The sequence below is a fragment of the Aspergillus mulundensis genome (assembly GCF_003369625.1).
Source record: "Aspergillus mulundensis strain DSM 5745 chromosome Unknown scaffold_21, whole genome shotgun sequence".
Taxonomy (NCBI): Eukaryota; Fungi; Ascomycota; class Eurotiomycetes; order Eurotiales; family Aspergillaceae; genus Aspergillus; species Aspergillus mulundensis.
Window position 1 is genome coordinate 140610 of NW_020797909.1, and position 16063 is coordinate 156672.

General features: G+C 49.8%; 6 protein-coding genes across 6 annotated transcripts; all 6 read left to right on the top strand.

Annotated features, from left to right (window-relative positions):
* Positions 1 to 193: 193 nt before the first annotated feature.
* DSM5745_11156 (non-ribosomal peptide synthetase) lies at positions 194 to 4006 on the top strand (the record flags this gene model as incomplete). Its single annotated transcript, XM_026753172.1, has 1 exon — positions 194 to 4006. The coding sequence occupies one exon, from the start codon at positions 194 to 196 to the stop codon at positions 4004 to 4006; it is 3813 nt and encodes a 1270-aa protein (XP_026598247.1).
* Positions 4007 to 5594: 1588 nt separating this feature from the next.
* DSM5745_11157 (uncharacterized protein) lies at positions 5595 to 6597 on the top strand (the record flags this gene model as incomplete). Its single annotated transcript, XM_026753173.1, has 3 exons — positions 5595 to 5939; positions 5986 to 6157; positions 6212 to 6597. The coding sequence occupies 3 exons, from the start codon at positions 5595 to 5597 to the stop codon at positions 6595 to 6597; spliced, it is 903 nt and encodes a 300-aa protein (XP_026598248.1).
* Positions 6598 to 7065: 468 nt separating this feature from the next.
* DSM5745_11158 (uncharacterized protein) lies at positions 7066 to 8090 on the top strand (the record flags this gene model as incomplete). The annotated part of the gene is made up of 2 exons (XM_026753174.1): positions 7066 to 7627; positions 7696 to 8090. The coding sequence occupies 2 exons, from the start codon at positions 7066 to 7068 to the stop codon at positions 8088 to 8090; spliced, it is 957 nt and encodes a 318-aa protein (XP_026598249.1).
* Positions 8091 to 8366: 276 nt separating this feature from the next.
* Positions 8367 to 9363, top strand: DSM5745_11159 (BTB/POZ domain-containing protein; the record flags this gene model as incomplete). Its single annotated transcript, XM_026753175.1, has 2 exons — positions 8367 to 8913; positions 8975 to 9363. 2 exons carry the CDS (start codon positions 8367 to 8369, stop codon positions 9361 to 9363), a joined length of 936 nt encoding a protein of 311 aa, XP_026598250.1.
* Positions 9364 to 9745: 382 nt separating this feature from the next.
* DSM5745_11160 (BTB/POZ domain-containing protein) lies at positions 9746 to 10835 on the top strand (the record flags this gene model as incomplete). The annotated part of the gene is made up of 2 exons (XM_026753176.1): positions 9746 to 10319; positions 10384 to 10835. 2 exons carry the CDS (start codon positions 9746 to 9748, stop codon positions 10833 to 10835), a joined length of 1026 nt encoding a protein of 341 aa, XP_026598251.1.
* Positions 10836 to 11266: 431 nt separating this feature from the next.
* On the top strand, positions 11267 to 14410 carry DSM5745_11161 (uncharacterized protein; the record flags this gene model as incomplete). Its single annotated transcript, XM_026753177.1, has 6 exons — positions 11267 to 11792; positions 11834 to 12091; positions 12639 to 13274; positions 13360 to 13707; positions 13969 to 14003; positions 14186 to 14410. 6 exons carry the CDS (start codon positions 11267 to 11269, stop codon positions 14408 to 14410), a joined length of 2028 nt encoding a protein of 675 aa, XP_026598252.1.
* Between the last annotated feature and the right edge of the window lie 1653 nt (positions 14411 to 16063).

A 16063-nucleotide genomic window follows, 5' to 3' on the forward strand; every position in this document is an offset into this window, starting at 1 on the left:
TTTCTTTTCTGCAACTTCCTCCCTTGCATTGACTTGAGGCTGCCCATGCCCATCATCCCACGTCCTACTGCAGTCTTTCGTTGAGCGTTCAGTGCATAAGAAGCCCTCCTTCCCCGCGGAGTCCTTGTTAATCTCGAACTTTTCCTTCCTCCATCGGTCGCCACCTGACATTGCCGCTCCTTTGCAATTGATCATGGCCATCATTGATACCACGAAAGACCTCTCCGCTCTGTTCACGAAGCAGGTCCGAGCGACTCCCGACACGCTAGCTTTGGAGGATGACAAAACCACATACACCTATGCGGAGCTAGATAAGGAAGTTGAGGAATTGTCGCAGCGACTGCGCAGCTATGGTGTGAGCCGAGATAGCCTCGTCGGCGTCCTGCTACCCCGCAGTGCACATTTCGTCATTGCTTGTTTGTCGATCCTTCGTGCTGGCGGAGCGTTCCTCGTCCTGGAGTTGGCGTACCCCCCAGAGCTGCTCGCAGACGTGCTCGAGGACGCCAATCCCGCCGTGGTAGTCACTCACAGATCAGAAACCGGCAAGATCAAGGGCAATGTGCCCGTCATCTCCCTTGACGAGCCCGCCGTGGACACCAATGGCCACACCACCGAGCCTGGGCCATTGCCAGCTGATGACGACTTGGACCGACTGGCATTTGTCTCTTACTCCTCCGGCACCACCGGCAAGCCGAAAGGAATTGCAAACCCTCACCGTGCCCCAGTCCTCTCATACAACTTGCGTTTCGGCGTCCAGGATCTTCACCCTGGTGACCGCGTCGCTTGTAACGTCTTCTTCATCTGGGAGATCATCCGTCCCTTGCTGCGCGGTGCCACTGTTGTTGCCGTTCCTGATGACCACAGCTACGATCCGGCGGCCCTCGTCGACCTGCTTGCCTCGAAACAAATTACCGAGACCCTCATGACACCCACCCTCCTTGCCACTATCCTTTCTCGACACCCTCATATCGGCTCTCGGTTACCGGAGCTGCGCACGTTATGGTTGAACGGCGAGGTCGTTACCACAGATCTAGCCCGGCGGGCGATCAAGGCGCTGCCCAACACCCGACTGCTGAACTGCTACAGCGCATGCGAAACGCACGAGATTGCTTGCGGCGATATCCGAGAAATCGTAAACGACGAATCCCAATATTGCCCTGTGGGCCCACTCCTGGATCCAGAGCACGCATACATTGTCAACGAGCAGGGAAAGAAGGTGGAGGACGGAACGTGTGGTGAGCTCTGCGTCGGTGGACCCATGCTTGCAAGAGGATACATCAACCGCCCTGAGACGACGGCAAAGGCTTTCATTCCTGATACATTTTCAGCGACCCCGGGAGCTGTCATGTACCGTACCGGAGACCAGGCACGTATGTTGCCGTCTGGCCTTCTTGAAATCACCGGTCGCGTCGGCGCCATGATTAAGCTGCGCGGATACTCCGTCGTTCCTGGAAAGGTTGAGAACGACATTGTCAAGCGCCTCGCCGTCCGCCAATGTGCTGTGGTCCCGCACGGTGAGGGTCTTGAAAGGCAGCTGGTGGCTTACATTGTTGCCGACGAGGAGCACTCTGAAGACCGCCCGGTAGTGGAAATTAACCCATCGGGACACAGTCCCGGCGCTCGACGAGCCCTGACTCAATTCCTCGCGCACTACATGATTCCAGCCTTGTGGGTGCAGGTTGACGAGCTGCCCACGCACGAGGTGTCGGGAAAGATTGACCTCAAACACCTCCCTCCGCCCCCGACGGAGGCTGCCGTTAACGGCAACGGACAGCAGGAAGACCCTATTGGCATTGAAGATATTGCTGCAATTTGGGCTGTCGCGCTGAAGATTCCCAAGGCAACGCTGAAGGCCGAAGACAATTTCTTTGATCTAGGTGGACATTCGCTTTCCATCGCGGATCTCTCTTCTAGGCTGTCACGTAAATTCGGGTTCCGCATCCCCATCGTACGCCTGGCTGAGAACGCGTCGCTCAGCGGCCACCTGGACACCGTCCGCGGGATTCGAGACGGACACACGGCTGCTGTACAGGCAGATTTGCCGGCTGTTCTTCGTGCCGATGCTACTCTAGACGAAGACATTCGCTCCTCAGATGCGAAGATTTGCTCGCTTACCGACGCGAAAACAGTTCTGCTGACCGGTGTGACTGGTTTCCTCGGTGCTTTCCTGCTCAAAGACCTTGTTGAAAGTACCTCTGCGCATATCATCTGTCTTGTGAGATTCAATGAGCCCGAGGATGATGACCAACCCGGCGGTGCAGCGCGTATTCGCCGCAACCTCCTTGACCTCGGCCTTTGGGACGACTCCATCATGGAGCGCGTCGAGATTCTCCCTGGCAATCTGTCTCGGTCGCGATTCGGTCTCTCTCCTGACGCATTCCAGGAACTGGCACAGCGTATTGATGTTATCGTTCATGCTGCTGCTTCGGTCAACCTGGTCTACCCGTACGCCGCTTTGCGCGCCCCGAACGTGGGCGGCACTCGCGAAGTCCTCCGCCTGGCCAGCCAAGGCGGGGCAACGGTGCAATATGTGTCGACCAATGGTGTGCTGCCACCGTCTGGAGAAAAAGGATGGTCAGAGGACACAATGCTGGATATGGCTGATGTGCCGACGAAGCTCCTGGACGGGTATGGACAGACTAAGTGGGTGGCGGAACAGCTCGCCCTGGAGGCTGGTCGTCGGGGCATCCCTGTCAAGGTCCACCGCATCGGCACTGTCAGTGGTCATAGCCAGACTGGTGCCGCGAATGCCTGGGATCTTCTCACTGCCTTGATGGTGGAGTCCATCAAACTAGGCAAATACCCGGACGTTGAGGGCTGGCGCGCGGAAATGACACCGGTCGACTTCGTCAGCAAAGCAATTATCCATCTCGCAAACCAGACTTCGGTTGACCACAGTGTTTTCCATATTGGCGACCCAGCCCCAGTGAACACCAAGTCTGTCTTTGAAGATCTGAAAGTGCTCGGTTACCCCACCGAGCCCCTACCCTGGGACGAGTGGGTAGCTCTCTGGACAAGCGAGCGTGGCCATGTTAAAGGTGGTGACGGTGGCTTCACTGTTGATATCCTTCGCAGCGGTATGCCTTCGATCGAGTTCCTGCGCGGTATCGTTGTTTTAGACACTTCTGCCACTCGCCCCATCCGCCGGGAGGTTGAGCGACCAAAGGTCGACCGGTTCCTCCTCGAGACTTACGCCCGGCATTGGTTTGCCCGAGGCTGGCTGAGAAAGCCTCCCGTTCGCCAGCGGCAGTTGAGCCCTGCGAAGGGTCCCCTTAGCGGCAAAGTGGCTGTTGTTACTGGCGCGTCGTCTGGCATCGGAGCTGCTGTCGCGACTGCCTTGGCTCGAGAAGGCGCCCACGTCGCGCTCGGTGCCCGTCGACTCGACGCCCTCGAATCACTGAAGACCAAGATCTCCGCCAGCGGCGTCAAGGTAGTCGCTTGCAAGACCGATGTTACCGACAGGAAGCAAGTCGAGGGCCTCGTGAAGGCTGCGACCGAGGAGCTTGGCCCGGTTGACATCCTCGTTGCCTGCGCTGGTGTTATGTACTTCACCATGATGGCGAACACCCAGATAGACGAGTGGGAGCGAACAGTCGACGTCAACTGCAAGGGTATTCTCAACTCCCTCGCGTCTACAGTGCCCGGCATGCTGTCCCGCGGAAAGGGTCACGTCGTCGCGATCTCCTCAGACGCCGGCCGCAAGGTCTTTCCAGGGCTGGGAGTCTACTCGGCCAGTAAGTTCTTCGTCGAGGCGACGTTGCAGGCGCTGCGCTTAGAGACCGCCGGGCAAGGCTTGCGGGTAACAGCCGTGCAACCCGGAAACACGGCGACCGATCTTCTCGGCATGTCCACGGATGCAGAGGCCGTCAAGAAATACGGCGAGCCGTCGGGCGCACAGATTCTCGACCCTGAGGATGTTGCTAACTCCATTATCTACGCTCTTCGCCAGCCTGAGCATGTCGCTATGAATGAGATTCTGATTGAGCCCTGGGATGAACCAATTTAGACGGGTATAGATTTGCATTTGCTGCGTTGGGTTCCTGTTGTGGGTGGTTTTGTTTCGGGATTCTGTTTGACGGCCTCCGGATTGAATGTTGCTTTGGGTCTAGGGCCTGCGTTGTCTTAATGCAATTTAGATGTATATAGGTAGAGGGCAACTAGTCGTTGTAATGAATCGCGGTTGGATTTCGAACCATGTGATAAGGTATGCTGCGGTATCTAGTGTAGGATATTGTCCAGTTGAAATGTTTATCGTGACAGACTGTCGGTCCGGAAAATCGGGCACAAGGGCCTCTTATATGCTCCGCCATCGAACCCCTGCTGAGGTCGGCCTATCAAGGGCACACCCCGCACATGGAGCTATCAATCAGCATCATGGATCTTCCACTTCGGAGGATTTCCGCAACTTACGCGCAGCCCCTCGGAGTAAACGTTCGTGGTCATTGTTCAACAAACCGCCTGTCACCGACCATGTGCTACTTATGCTCCAGTATTTCTACGCACCCGGCTTTCCCTTGAAAAAAGGTCCTAAAGAGACATGGACTAGCCTGAACTCGAATTTGCTGCAGAGACCGGAAAGATGATTCTATTCTTAAGCGCCCGGTATCGACAACTACGTCGTTCTCGTGCGGAGGTGTTCCCATGGTCCTTTCCGAACGCAGGATCATAACGGATGCCACTTGCTGCGACGAAGGACTGGCAAGACAGGACCTCATCGTATTGTCCCGAGTTGCTGGGGGTTTCATTCCATGCCACAATCCCCGGCTCCCGTATCAGCGAGTCAGCAGTGCGTGACCGGGGCGATGAGGCGTGGAGCAGAGCGAAGGAAACGGATATGGCCGTGGCCGGATGAAGCCGGTAGGAGACGGACTTGGGAAGTGATATTTGTTCTGCACGAAATCTGGAGAGGATGTTTGTTCGAACAAGGAGACGGCGTTGCTTAACGAGGAGGATGCAGAGTGCACGGCGTGGCTGCCACAAGGTCCCTGGAGAGGGGAGAGCTAAGTGGCGGCGCGGAGGCATTTAGACATCGAACAACAGCAACAAAGACGTAACGCTTGCTTCGGATGTGCGGAGGATGGGCGTTTCGTTCTTGGAAGAGTAGAGGCTCAGGTGTTGGTTCTGGCGGAGAGATGGTCAATATCAATACTGCTATACTAGCGGTTTGAGGAGAGATAGGAAGGGCAGATGGGCAGAGAGAGAAGAGGACTGACAACTTTGTAGTTATAGCAAGGCCGTCGGCGAGCAAGGAGTCTGGTTGTATTCGCTTGCTTCTGTTTTGAAACCGGAAGATGAGGCGCGGTGAAGTGGTGGGCAGCGGTTTGCTAAGGTCCTGATGAGCTTCTGGTGTTGGGCCATGGCCAACAGAAAAGTCTCCTTAGTGTGGAAGAAGGCAGGTAATATGGAAATATTGGCAGGGCTGAGGAATAGGCCGGGGTCCAAAGGATGGGGCTGGCCCAGGCAAAGATTTCACTGTCCAGTGTTTGTGTTCCCTCCCGATCTCCCTTCAACCTTCCCTCTCTCCCATCAATCTCCCTTCTCACCAACCTTCCCCAACTCTTTAAATTCAATCCCTCCTGCCACAACATTCGATCATGGCCGACTCTACGATCAAAGAGGAAACAGACAATGAATCTTGGAGCGATGGCACAACAGCGACAGACAGTGAAATGATTGAAGAGATCATTACCCCGCGTTGGGACATGACCATTCTATCTGACAAGATCAAATTCTGCGTGTCCGAGAAGGCACTTAGCTTCGCTCTTCAAGACCCGCTTTTAGAGGCCGAACACCAGGTGCTCCAGGTCTCCGAAGACCCTGATGCCCTCCGCATCGTCCTCAACATTATCCATCACAAGTCCGAGGCTATTCCTCCAGACCTGGAGCCCGAAATGGTTCTTCGTGCTGCACGCTGTGCTCGCTCTCTCGGATGCTGCTCGGTACTTGGAGGTTATGGAAGGGCTTGGTTACAAAGGAACCTTGAAGAGCTTACACTGGATGGATGACCTATGGAGACTACTGCTCTCTGCTTACGCTATGAACTTGAGCGATAGGTTCTTCGACTTCTCCCGCGAGTTAATATGTCGACGCCCCAGTAGTTTTGCGAGCTGGGAGTTCTCCCGTGCCCACATCGAGTGGCTACCCGCGGACATCCTCGGTATGCACTCTTGAATTCGCAGGGAGGAGCATTGCTAACAAGTCACTTTGACAGATCGGCTCGATTCGCAGAAAGAAACCCTCATGCGCAAGATTCAAAGTGCTCTTTGGAGCTTTGTCAATACGCTCGCCCCATGCAAATGTTGGTCTGCTTCGGAATACATCGCTGCTTATGTCCGGGCATTAAGGGAGTCGGAGATCTTGCCGGGAACAGATGAATTGACCAATAGCAACTTTTTGCAGATTCGTCGCAAGGTGGCCGCTTTGCCAGAGATGTATTGTAACTTCTCTGATTTCTGTGAATGTTCACCGACGCATGCCGGAGAGTATTATCAGCCCAAGCACCTGGTCGGTCTGCTGGACAAGTGCATTGAGGGTGTTGAGGTTGGAGTTTCTCTCGATATCGCATCGGGGAGCATTGAGACTACTCAGACACTTTGAGACGTCAGGTAATGATGATCGCATCGTTTGTTGTTCAAGGCATATCTCGTGTGTATTGGTTCTGTAGCTGAACCGCAGTGGTGATGAATGAGCTTATGATGTACACAGAACTGCAATGCACAAATTGAATTCCATATTCGTATGTAGTAGCAAGCCTTGAGGTCAGGTAGAGGTTTCAGGATTGGCGAATAAGCTCCGTCGTGTCAACTCTATGCAGTTAACAGTATGTGAGTGGGCTGCGAGGCTCAGAAATGCCTGGACACGGTCAGTCCGGGGTCGCATCTATTCACCAGCAACAACTTTCACTCAAACTCCACCTCTGACCATACCGACAATCTGAAATCCCCCCAGCGCAGCGACTCTGACTACGCCCACAATTTACCCTCCTCTGGCTAAACCACTCTGAGCAACGCCATCAGTCAACCCCACCAAGATTAACACCATCTCGGAAACCCGCCCAACACGAGAATGAATCTGGCTACGCCTCCGGTGGAAGTGGATTCTAAAGGGGATCTAGTCATCATTTGTTCTGGCATCCCATTACTTGTGACAAAGAGCGCTCTTTCCTTATCTCCGCGCTTGTATGAGCTTTGTGCGATTGGCAACGACAGCAGTCTCCGCCGCGGCGAAGCGCAATCGCCTCAACCAACACAACATGTGCCTACACCGATCTACGTCGCCGAAGAGCCATATATATTCCTCCTCTTCCTGAACGTTCTGCATCATAATACCAACGCCCGACCACGTTCACTCGATGCTGTTGCTTGGACTTCTCTTTCAGCCTTGGTCGACAAATACATCTGCAGAGTCGCGTTGCTTGACGAAGGACGAAGAGAGTGGCTACAACCCAGCTTGCAGCACGGGCTCAAGGCCGAGGATGTTTGGAGGCTGCTGCGATTTGCCTACAACCTGGGTTTACAAGAGGGTATGTCGGGTGTCTCAAGAACAATTGTACAGATGCGCTCCGAGCCATTTACCACGTGGGACTTTGCGAAGAACAATTTAGGGGACATGCCGAGAGCTATCCTTGGTAAGTTCTTGTTTTGCCTACACATCTTATTCAATATCCCATGCTCTTCTCTAATCGGAACTTTCCAGATCATCTAGACCGGTGTCAAGGCGTCCTCTTCTCAAGAACAATTCAAGCGCTCTCGAGCGTCACGACTACCATGGCCGTTTCGAGGTGCGCATCGGCGCAAGCGTACATTGGAAAATACATTCAGGAACTAGCTGCGAAGGGGATTCTACCGGAGACGCGGGCATTCCGAGAGAAGACGTATTTGCAGGTTGTGGGTGAGGCTCGTCGGATACCGGAGGAAATCTACATCAACTCCAAATGCGGGAGGAATGGCCCGGAATGCGAATGCGTAAAGCACATCGGGTTTGCGCAGAAGCAGCACTTACTTCGTCAGCTGGCAAGATGTTTGGATACCAACAACGTGGTACTGTGTTTGCGCTGTCTGGGCGATACCGAATGTGAAGCTCATCGTTGAGGAACCGTGGTTTCTATCTGTGTTATTTACTGGTTCTGGAATGGATGCTTGCTTATGATGCGATTCTTGTGCCGCGCCCATTGGGACATGTTCCATTAACCATACTCTGATCTCGCCGAGGGTCCACTCTTAGAGTTCCTGGTAAGCCCAACCCACTGGCAGACCAAAGCTAATTGACGAACAAGGGGTACTTAATGCGAACGTCACCCCAAGTGCTCGATTCTACTTCTTGATTTCTACCCTAGCCGAAGCCCCGTCTTGCGTACATCAGGAACCATGGCGGCTGAAGTCATCGAACCCGACGGCGATCTCACCATTGTCTGCCATGATACCTCCTTCCAAGTCTGCTCAAAGGCCATTGCCCTGGCTTCGCCTGTGTTTAAAGCTATGTTCATGTCGAACTTTATGGAAGGGCTGTCTGTCAAGAACTCAGACCCTTCTAACCCTGCCGTCGTCAAGCTCCCGGAGGATGATCCTGAAGCTTTCCGCATCTTTTCCAACATCGCACATCATAGATTGGACCGTCTGCCGCACCAGCTAGAAATCGACCAGCTAGATGGATTGGCCATGCTTGTTGACAAATATCAGTGTGCTTCGCTTATAAGGGGAGTTGGACGCTCATGGATCCTGGGCGCTTTGCGCAAACGCTCGCGCGAACGTCCGCGGGAAGAACTCTGGCTCTTGCTACATTTTGCATATGTCGTGAATTCCCAAACCTATTTTTCGGCAATCTCACGGGTGCTTGTGGAAAGCTCTCCCCAGCCATTCCTGCGATGGAAATATGCTAGGGACAATATGAGAACATTTCCCGGTGAACTTCTCGGTACGCTATTTCAATGGTATATGCCGCCTTCGTTACTAAGATGTCATGGTCTATGATTTAGCTCAGCTTGACCTCCTCCACAACCAGATCCTAGTCCAGATGCAGCTGGCTCTGATGGACCCCGTACTCTGCCTTACACGAAATTCGTGCTCAGAATGCAGGTTCAAGATCGATGGCTACTTATACAGATTGTTCACACTTGAGGGCGGGCTGATCCCATCAACACCGAGCTTCGGCAAAACGAGCATCGCGTCAATACTACAGAGCCTGTATAGTATGGAAGAAGACGCCCTTGATTGGTACATGAAGGAGTGCGAGAGGCACCCCATGCCTCCAACACTGAAAAACAGGGTGCCCGTGCTTGAGGACTTGAAAAAGCGCATCGGGGCCCTTAATATGTGTCTGAAATGCATCAAAGATGGATATTGTGAGAAACATGTTGTGGAATGAGAGTTTCATTACGGAAATAGTGTCTTTGCGGTGCTTGGTGTCAACCTAGTCTTCTTATCTATATGTTTGTTCAAAGTGGAATTTTGAGACAGATAGTTGAGTCATTGAGGTGCATTGCAAAGTACGGTGGCGTTTCTTCTTCCGTTGACCTTCGAGAGGCGTAAACCTCACTATCAACTACTGAAGAGGGAGCTTCGATTAGTATTTAAAGCAAGTGCTTCCTGTACCTCGTTCGAGACCGGAGTGTATGACAGAGAAGCTAACTTCTTGCTCGGCCGCGTCGCCGTTGAAGTTGAGCGCAAGGTTGACAACCGATATTTTCCCTCCAGATTTCTCTACCTTCTCCTCTATTCCACCACCTCGCCTATCTTCTCCATCCCCAATGTTCTGCTCCACCAAACCTTCGAAGAAAATGATGACTGAGATCTTGGATCCCGATGGCGACGTGACCATTACCTGTGGCGATACCTCGTTCCGAGTTTGCTCGAAAGCCCTGTCCTTAGCCTCGCCTGTGTTTGCAGTAATGCTCAAGCCCTCTTCCTTCAGGGAAGGGATGTTGACTGGGGATGCTGAGTCCGCCAACAGTGCTGTTATTTCCCTTCCTGAGGAGTATCTCGACGCCTTTCGCATGTTCGCCAATTTGGCACACCACAGACTCAGCGACGCCGGAGACCAACCTAGTGTTGTCCAGTTGGATAACCTTGCTTTATTCATTGCCAAGTACGACTGTACCAACATGATGAAGGATCGAGGAAATACATGGATTTCTCGCACGTTGGCTGAGGGGGACGTCAGCCAGGAACAGCTCTGGCTCCTGTTACACCTCGCCTATGTCTTGGACCTGGACACTCTTGTTTCGAACCTATCGCGTACTCTTGTACAAAGCCTTGCTGAGCGCATCCGAGATTGGGAGTATGCAAGGGCTAACATGAGGACGTTTCCAGATGGGTTTCTTGGTACGTCTCCTCATCCTATTCAAATGCTGCTCCCGCCACTAACATATACTTGCCACGAACGTAGCTCAACTTGACCACATTCACCATACAATGACCGTGGATATGGAGGAGACTATGATAAAACCAATCATTGCTCTGTCGTCGTCATCTTGCGAAGGTTGCCGGGCAATGCTTTCCAATTATATCCGCGGTCTGGCAGCAGCGGGAATTCTCCGGGCTACGAACAAGTACAGAAGAAAGAGTGTTCCTCAAATCTTGCAATCGGTGGCTACCTTTGGTGACGCCAGTTATTCCATCCATGCGGCCTATTGCATTGAGGGGCAAGCTTCTGCAATACCTCAAAATAAGGGGGCCCTGCTTGATAGTTTGAGATACCACACTGAACGTGCTCAGATGTGTCAGGGGTGCTTGACAGGAGGGGAGAATTGCAGGAAGCATAGACCAGGAGGCTGGAAAGGGGCAATCGCCATCATGAGTCTTCTCGCACTTGTCGTGGGCGTGGGCGCCATTTGTTGATTTGGGCATACGTTTATTCAAATAGTGCTGGCTTGGGCCGGTATTCAGGAAAGCTCTCGGCAAAGCTCTCGGGCAGGGGATATTGGAAGATCTGGATATTAAACAAACAAATTCTGTGAGAATAATCTTGCTTTTTACATTCTTAGGTTTGACGATTGATTTTGTAGATGTAGCTAGTTCGCGGAGCTATCACCGGCTGTGTGATCTGCTGCTTTACCTCTCCTTCTCTCCACGCGCCATTTTCCTCTCCCACTCATGACATCTGCTGAACAGCAAGGTATGCCTAAAGCCCTTTGTTGTAGTTACCCATTATTCGTATGACTGACCACCTTGCGCCATTTCTCTGGTCTTAGGCTTCCTCGTTGCCCTCGTTTTCCCCAACTTCCATCCTCGCGAAAACCCCCCATCATCACAACACAACAGCACCCGCAATGGCAAAATTCACATTCGACCCAGATGGTGATATCCTCGTCACCTGTGGAATCAATACTTATCGGGTATCCGCTAAAGTACTTTCGGCAGCGTCACCTGTCTTTCTAGCCATGTTCAAGCCCGGCTCCAAGGAGGGTTCTGCACTCAGGAAACAGGGGTCCTTGACTATTGATTTGCTCGAAGACGATCCGGAGGTTTTTCGAATCTTCTGTAATGTCGCCTATCATAGAGCGAATCGCCTACCGCGGAATCCGAATCCTGATCTCCTCCGACGCTTAGCTGTGTTTATTGACAAGTATCGCTGCTGCGAAACATTCGTCTTTCATGGTCAGATATGGCTTCAACAACCCATCAACAACCCCTCTGCCGAGGAGTTGTGGATGCTCTTACAACTCGCTTATGCGTTACGCCTTCCTGCACGCTTCTATCATATTACTAGCGCGCTTGTCCAGATTCGATCGACAAGTTTTCATGGCTGGGATTTTGCAGTTGATAATCTGGGGCCCATTCCTATAGCTATTCTTGGTAAGCCCTATACTTTTATGCACTTTAGGCCTATGCTCTAGTTGTTATCTGTGCTAATCGAGCTCTCGCTCATCGCCTTTTAGATATTCTCGATATGAAGCAAGAACAACTGGCCTCCAGGACCGCCGACGCTATCACGAACCTGCTTGGTGTTCTCAAAATACCTTTTGGGTCTTACCCATGTTCGACATACAAAGACTTCATCGCTCTCTACGTCGGAAACCTAATGGACTATGGAATCATGCCCGGTACAACTGAATACCAGCGGAAGAGCTTTTGGGAGATCTGGGATATAGCAGGTAGATTTCCCAGGGAAATCTATCTCGATGGAACGACTAATCACCATTTCGGGTGTGGATGCCGTACACACGTTGGATTGGATCAGGCAGAATATCTTCAAACTGGGTTGGAAGAGTGTTTGACGGAAGATTTGGGGGCATGCATGGACTGCTTCACCCAACGTTTCTGTGCGAGACATCCCAATCCACCTAGCTGAAAGATGATTCAGGAGTAGCAGAGAGTCGGGCAATACGAGGAAGGAGGTCTTACTCCCCCAGCAATATCTACTGGGCTGCGACTAGCCGCCGAACCCTAGCCTAGATAAAACAGGCTCATCTCATATCTGCAAGCATCAATAGCTCAATAACCACGTACTATGTTCAATGTTCTGTATGGAGGAATGATAGCAGGTTCATTTTCTGTTGTTGTAAAGCTCAAGGATTGACAGTGTGGACTGTGCTACGCTCTCGATCACATCCCTCTCTGATTACCTTGCTCTCTTACCTTATTCTTATAGACAAGTTCTTTGTCCATTGTTGTGGATCGGAAGTTTTTGAACCTCGCGAGGTGGTACCACTCCAATCGCGGACTTCAATTCCAGCGTTCGTCACCCCTCACCTCTCACCTCACTCTCCAACCACCCAACCTCTGATCGACCATTTCCAGCACCCACCGAGATGGCCGTCGAAGACTACGACAGCGACGGCGATATCTATGCCAGGTGCGGTGATCGCTCATTTCACCTCTCTTCCAAGAATCTGTCCATGGCCTCGCCGGTATTCAAAGCCATGTTCCAGCCGCGATTCAAGGAGGGCCTAGCGATAAAGGATCATGGCCATACCGAGCTCCCACTGCCAGACGATGACCCCGAGGTCTTTAAGGTATTCTGCGACATTGTCTACGTCAAATTTGACTTAGCCCCGAAAGATCCAGACCCCGAGTTCCTGCGCCGCATGTCAGTGTTCATCGACAAATATATGTGCCGCGAAGCCTTTAGTTACTACGGCAAGGTTTGGCTTCAGCAGCCGATGGATGGTCATACGCCGGAAATGCTTTGGAAGATGCTTCAGTTCGCGTACGTTGTGGATCTGGGTCCAGAATTCTCCGCCATCACGCGCCACATGCTTTTGACGAAACCGATGAAATGCCTTGACTGGGAATTCGCTGCTGAGGAGCTAGGTTTGATTCCTGACGCCATTCTAGGTACGTACTGGCTCTTTCTTTTGCGCCGCGGTATTAGGCCCCAGGGTCGTTGCTATACGAAGCTGATTTTGAATGCGCTTGACAGAGATACTCGGGACAAAGTCAAAATTACTTACTTGGGAAGCGGAGACTGCTATCACATACAAACTGGACAAGTACTTTTCCGGGATGAGCTCGATTTGTGACAAATGCAAGGCGTATATTGCGTCTTATGTTATTGAGCTGGCAAATCGTGGTTTGTTGCCCGGCACAGCATGCTTCAGGGAAAAAGACCTGCTGGAGTTGATCCATGTGGCGACTGACTTTCCTTCATCCACGTACAAACGTATCGACTGTAATTCTCCAGTTGGTGATTGTGGCAAAACTCTAGATCAGACTGAACTGGCAAGTGGTCTGAGAGATCGGCTAGTTCAGTGCCGTGATCAAGAGCACGGTGTGTGTTTGCCTTGCTTGAAAAATGGCCTTTGCGATCAACACTATGGGTAGCTTCGGACTCGGTTGACCATAGGTTGAGCTCTGAGAGAAAGCTGCCTATCCTTAAGATAATCTTTGCTTGAGCCACCTTCGCATATTTCACCTAGAAATGAATTCTTGAGGCTTCGGTAATCCATGGATGTGCATAAACAACCTTAGTAAGGATGTGGATAAACAAGTAACAAACAGAGTGTTATTGAAGCTGCTGACTTACTTCCAGCTTTACGCATCTCAGCTAGGTATGGCAATAAAAATGTTAGTATTATTACCTTGTTGATGTTGTTATAAATTTCACATTCCTTCTCCTGGAGGTTTTTTATCCCGCCTGATAGGCAGACAGGGAGGTGGCACCGGAGCTTGAAGTCATCCCACATCCTCCTCGTTCGATCAACTGTACATCTTGACCACCGTCAAATCGTCTCCAATGGCAGTGACAGTGTATGCCAACAATGGCGATGTCCACGACTCCTGCGGCGGAGGGACGACCTACCAGGTCTCGTCCAAGATTCTCTCAAGCCTCCCCCGTCTTCAACGCAATGTTCGAACCGCGATTCAAGGAAGGATTGACCATCAGCAAGGATGGACGCTGCGAGATCGACCTCTCCGGAGACGACAACGAGGCTAGAACTTTAAAACTACAATTCTTTTTTAAACCACCATAACTTTACTAATATAAGGTCTTTTAAAACTAAAATAAGTGGAAATTAAAGGCCTAATGCAAAGCTTTTAAAAAAACTACGCGCTACTATCCTAAGTTGCCTGGCTGTTAGAAAATTACTAACTAAACTTGCGATTAAGTTTCGCGTGTTTAAACATGTAATATATAATATAAAAAAACACTAAATTACACACTAAACTATATTAACTAAGCTTAAAAAGAAAAGGCCTACTATTATTAGCTAATTAACCACTTAATATTTATATTAAATAATATATAAATTTTCTAGGTTAAGCTAGAGGGCGCTCGCGGCTGGCACCCCTAAATCTTTTTTAATTTTAACTATAAAGCGTGTTTTTAGGAAATATTATATTAAAAAGTGGAAATCTAAAAAAAGAATACCTTTATCCAAAGAAGGAGTAAAAAAATAATTTAAATTTACTAAGTTATAATAAAAATATAGGGGTTAGAATACTTAAATATTTTTAAATAAATATAGTATTTAATAAAAGGCCTTACACAGCGTGTAATTTATCTTTTACTATTAAAAAAAAGGCTTTAAAAAAAATCTTGTAAACCTAATAATTTATAGCAAGCTAATTTTATAAATAGTATAGGGTTTTATTTAGTATAATAATTAATTAAAGTTAATAATTATAAAAAGGGACTCTAAGGCTAAAAAGCAGGGATACTCCGCAAATAGTTATATTTAAATACTTAAAAATAGCCTTATTAAAAACTACAAGCCTGGTTTTATATTTTAATAAGATAATATAAAAATTTATACTGCTTTAGTAACATAAGAGTAATTTAAATTTTATAATATTTAGGTGGTTAACTAGCCTCCGCACTTGCCTAATTTAAACCCTATTAAGCATATTTAAAACATGCTAAAGAGGCATCTTTTAAGGCTTTATTTATTTATTTTTTAAAAAGGAAGGGCTAAGACTAATTAAAATTACTTTTATAAAGTTATTTAAAATGCTTAGTAGGCTATCCCCCAGGCCTTAATTAATAAACTTATTAACTTTATACCACGCTAGATAAATATAGTATATTAAGCGCGCGGGTAGTATATAAAGTACTAAATAGCTTTAATTTATACTAATTTAAAAGTTTTAATTTATTATAGTTATTAAGTAATTTAATTTTAAAGTGGTTGCGTTGTACTATATATTTCGGGTGTGCATAGACTTTTGACCCATAATTGTACGGTCTTCCGAATCGTGCACTTTAAGCCAACACCATCAGACTCAGACCCCGCCCTATTATACAAACTGGCGGTTTTGACGGACAAGTACGATTGCTGAACCTCAGTTCTATACCCTTCCCTTGCCTGGCTGTCGCGGCAGCCATTAGGCAGTCAATTCCTTGATGATCTCTGGAACATCCTCCAATTAGCATATGTCCTAAAACTGTCCACGAGACTGTCAGATATCACTCGCGAGATTCTGCTACGCATCCAAGGTCGGTTTTGCGACTGGGAGTTTGCGAAGGCCAATTTGGGTCGGATGCCGGAAGCTGTGCTTGGTAAAGTCAACCCCGAACTGGAAACGCCTTTTTAGTGCTCTTGCAATTACTAACACCTTTGGCCTCCAGACATGTTAGATAAAAGCCGTAAGCAGCTGCACCGGGATACAAAGGAAGCGCTCTTGGA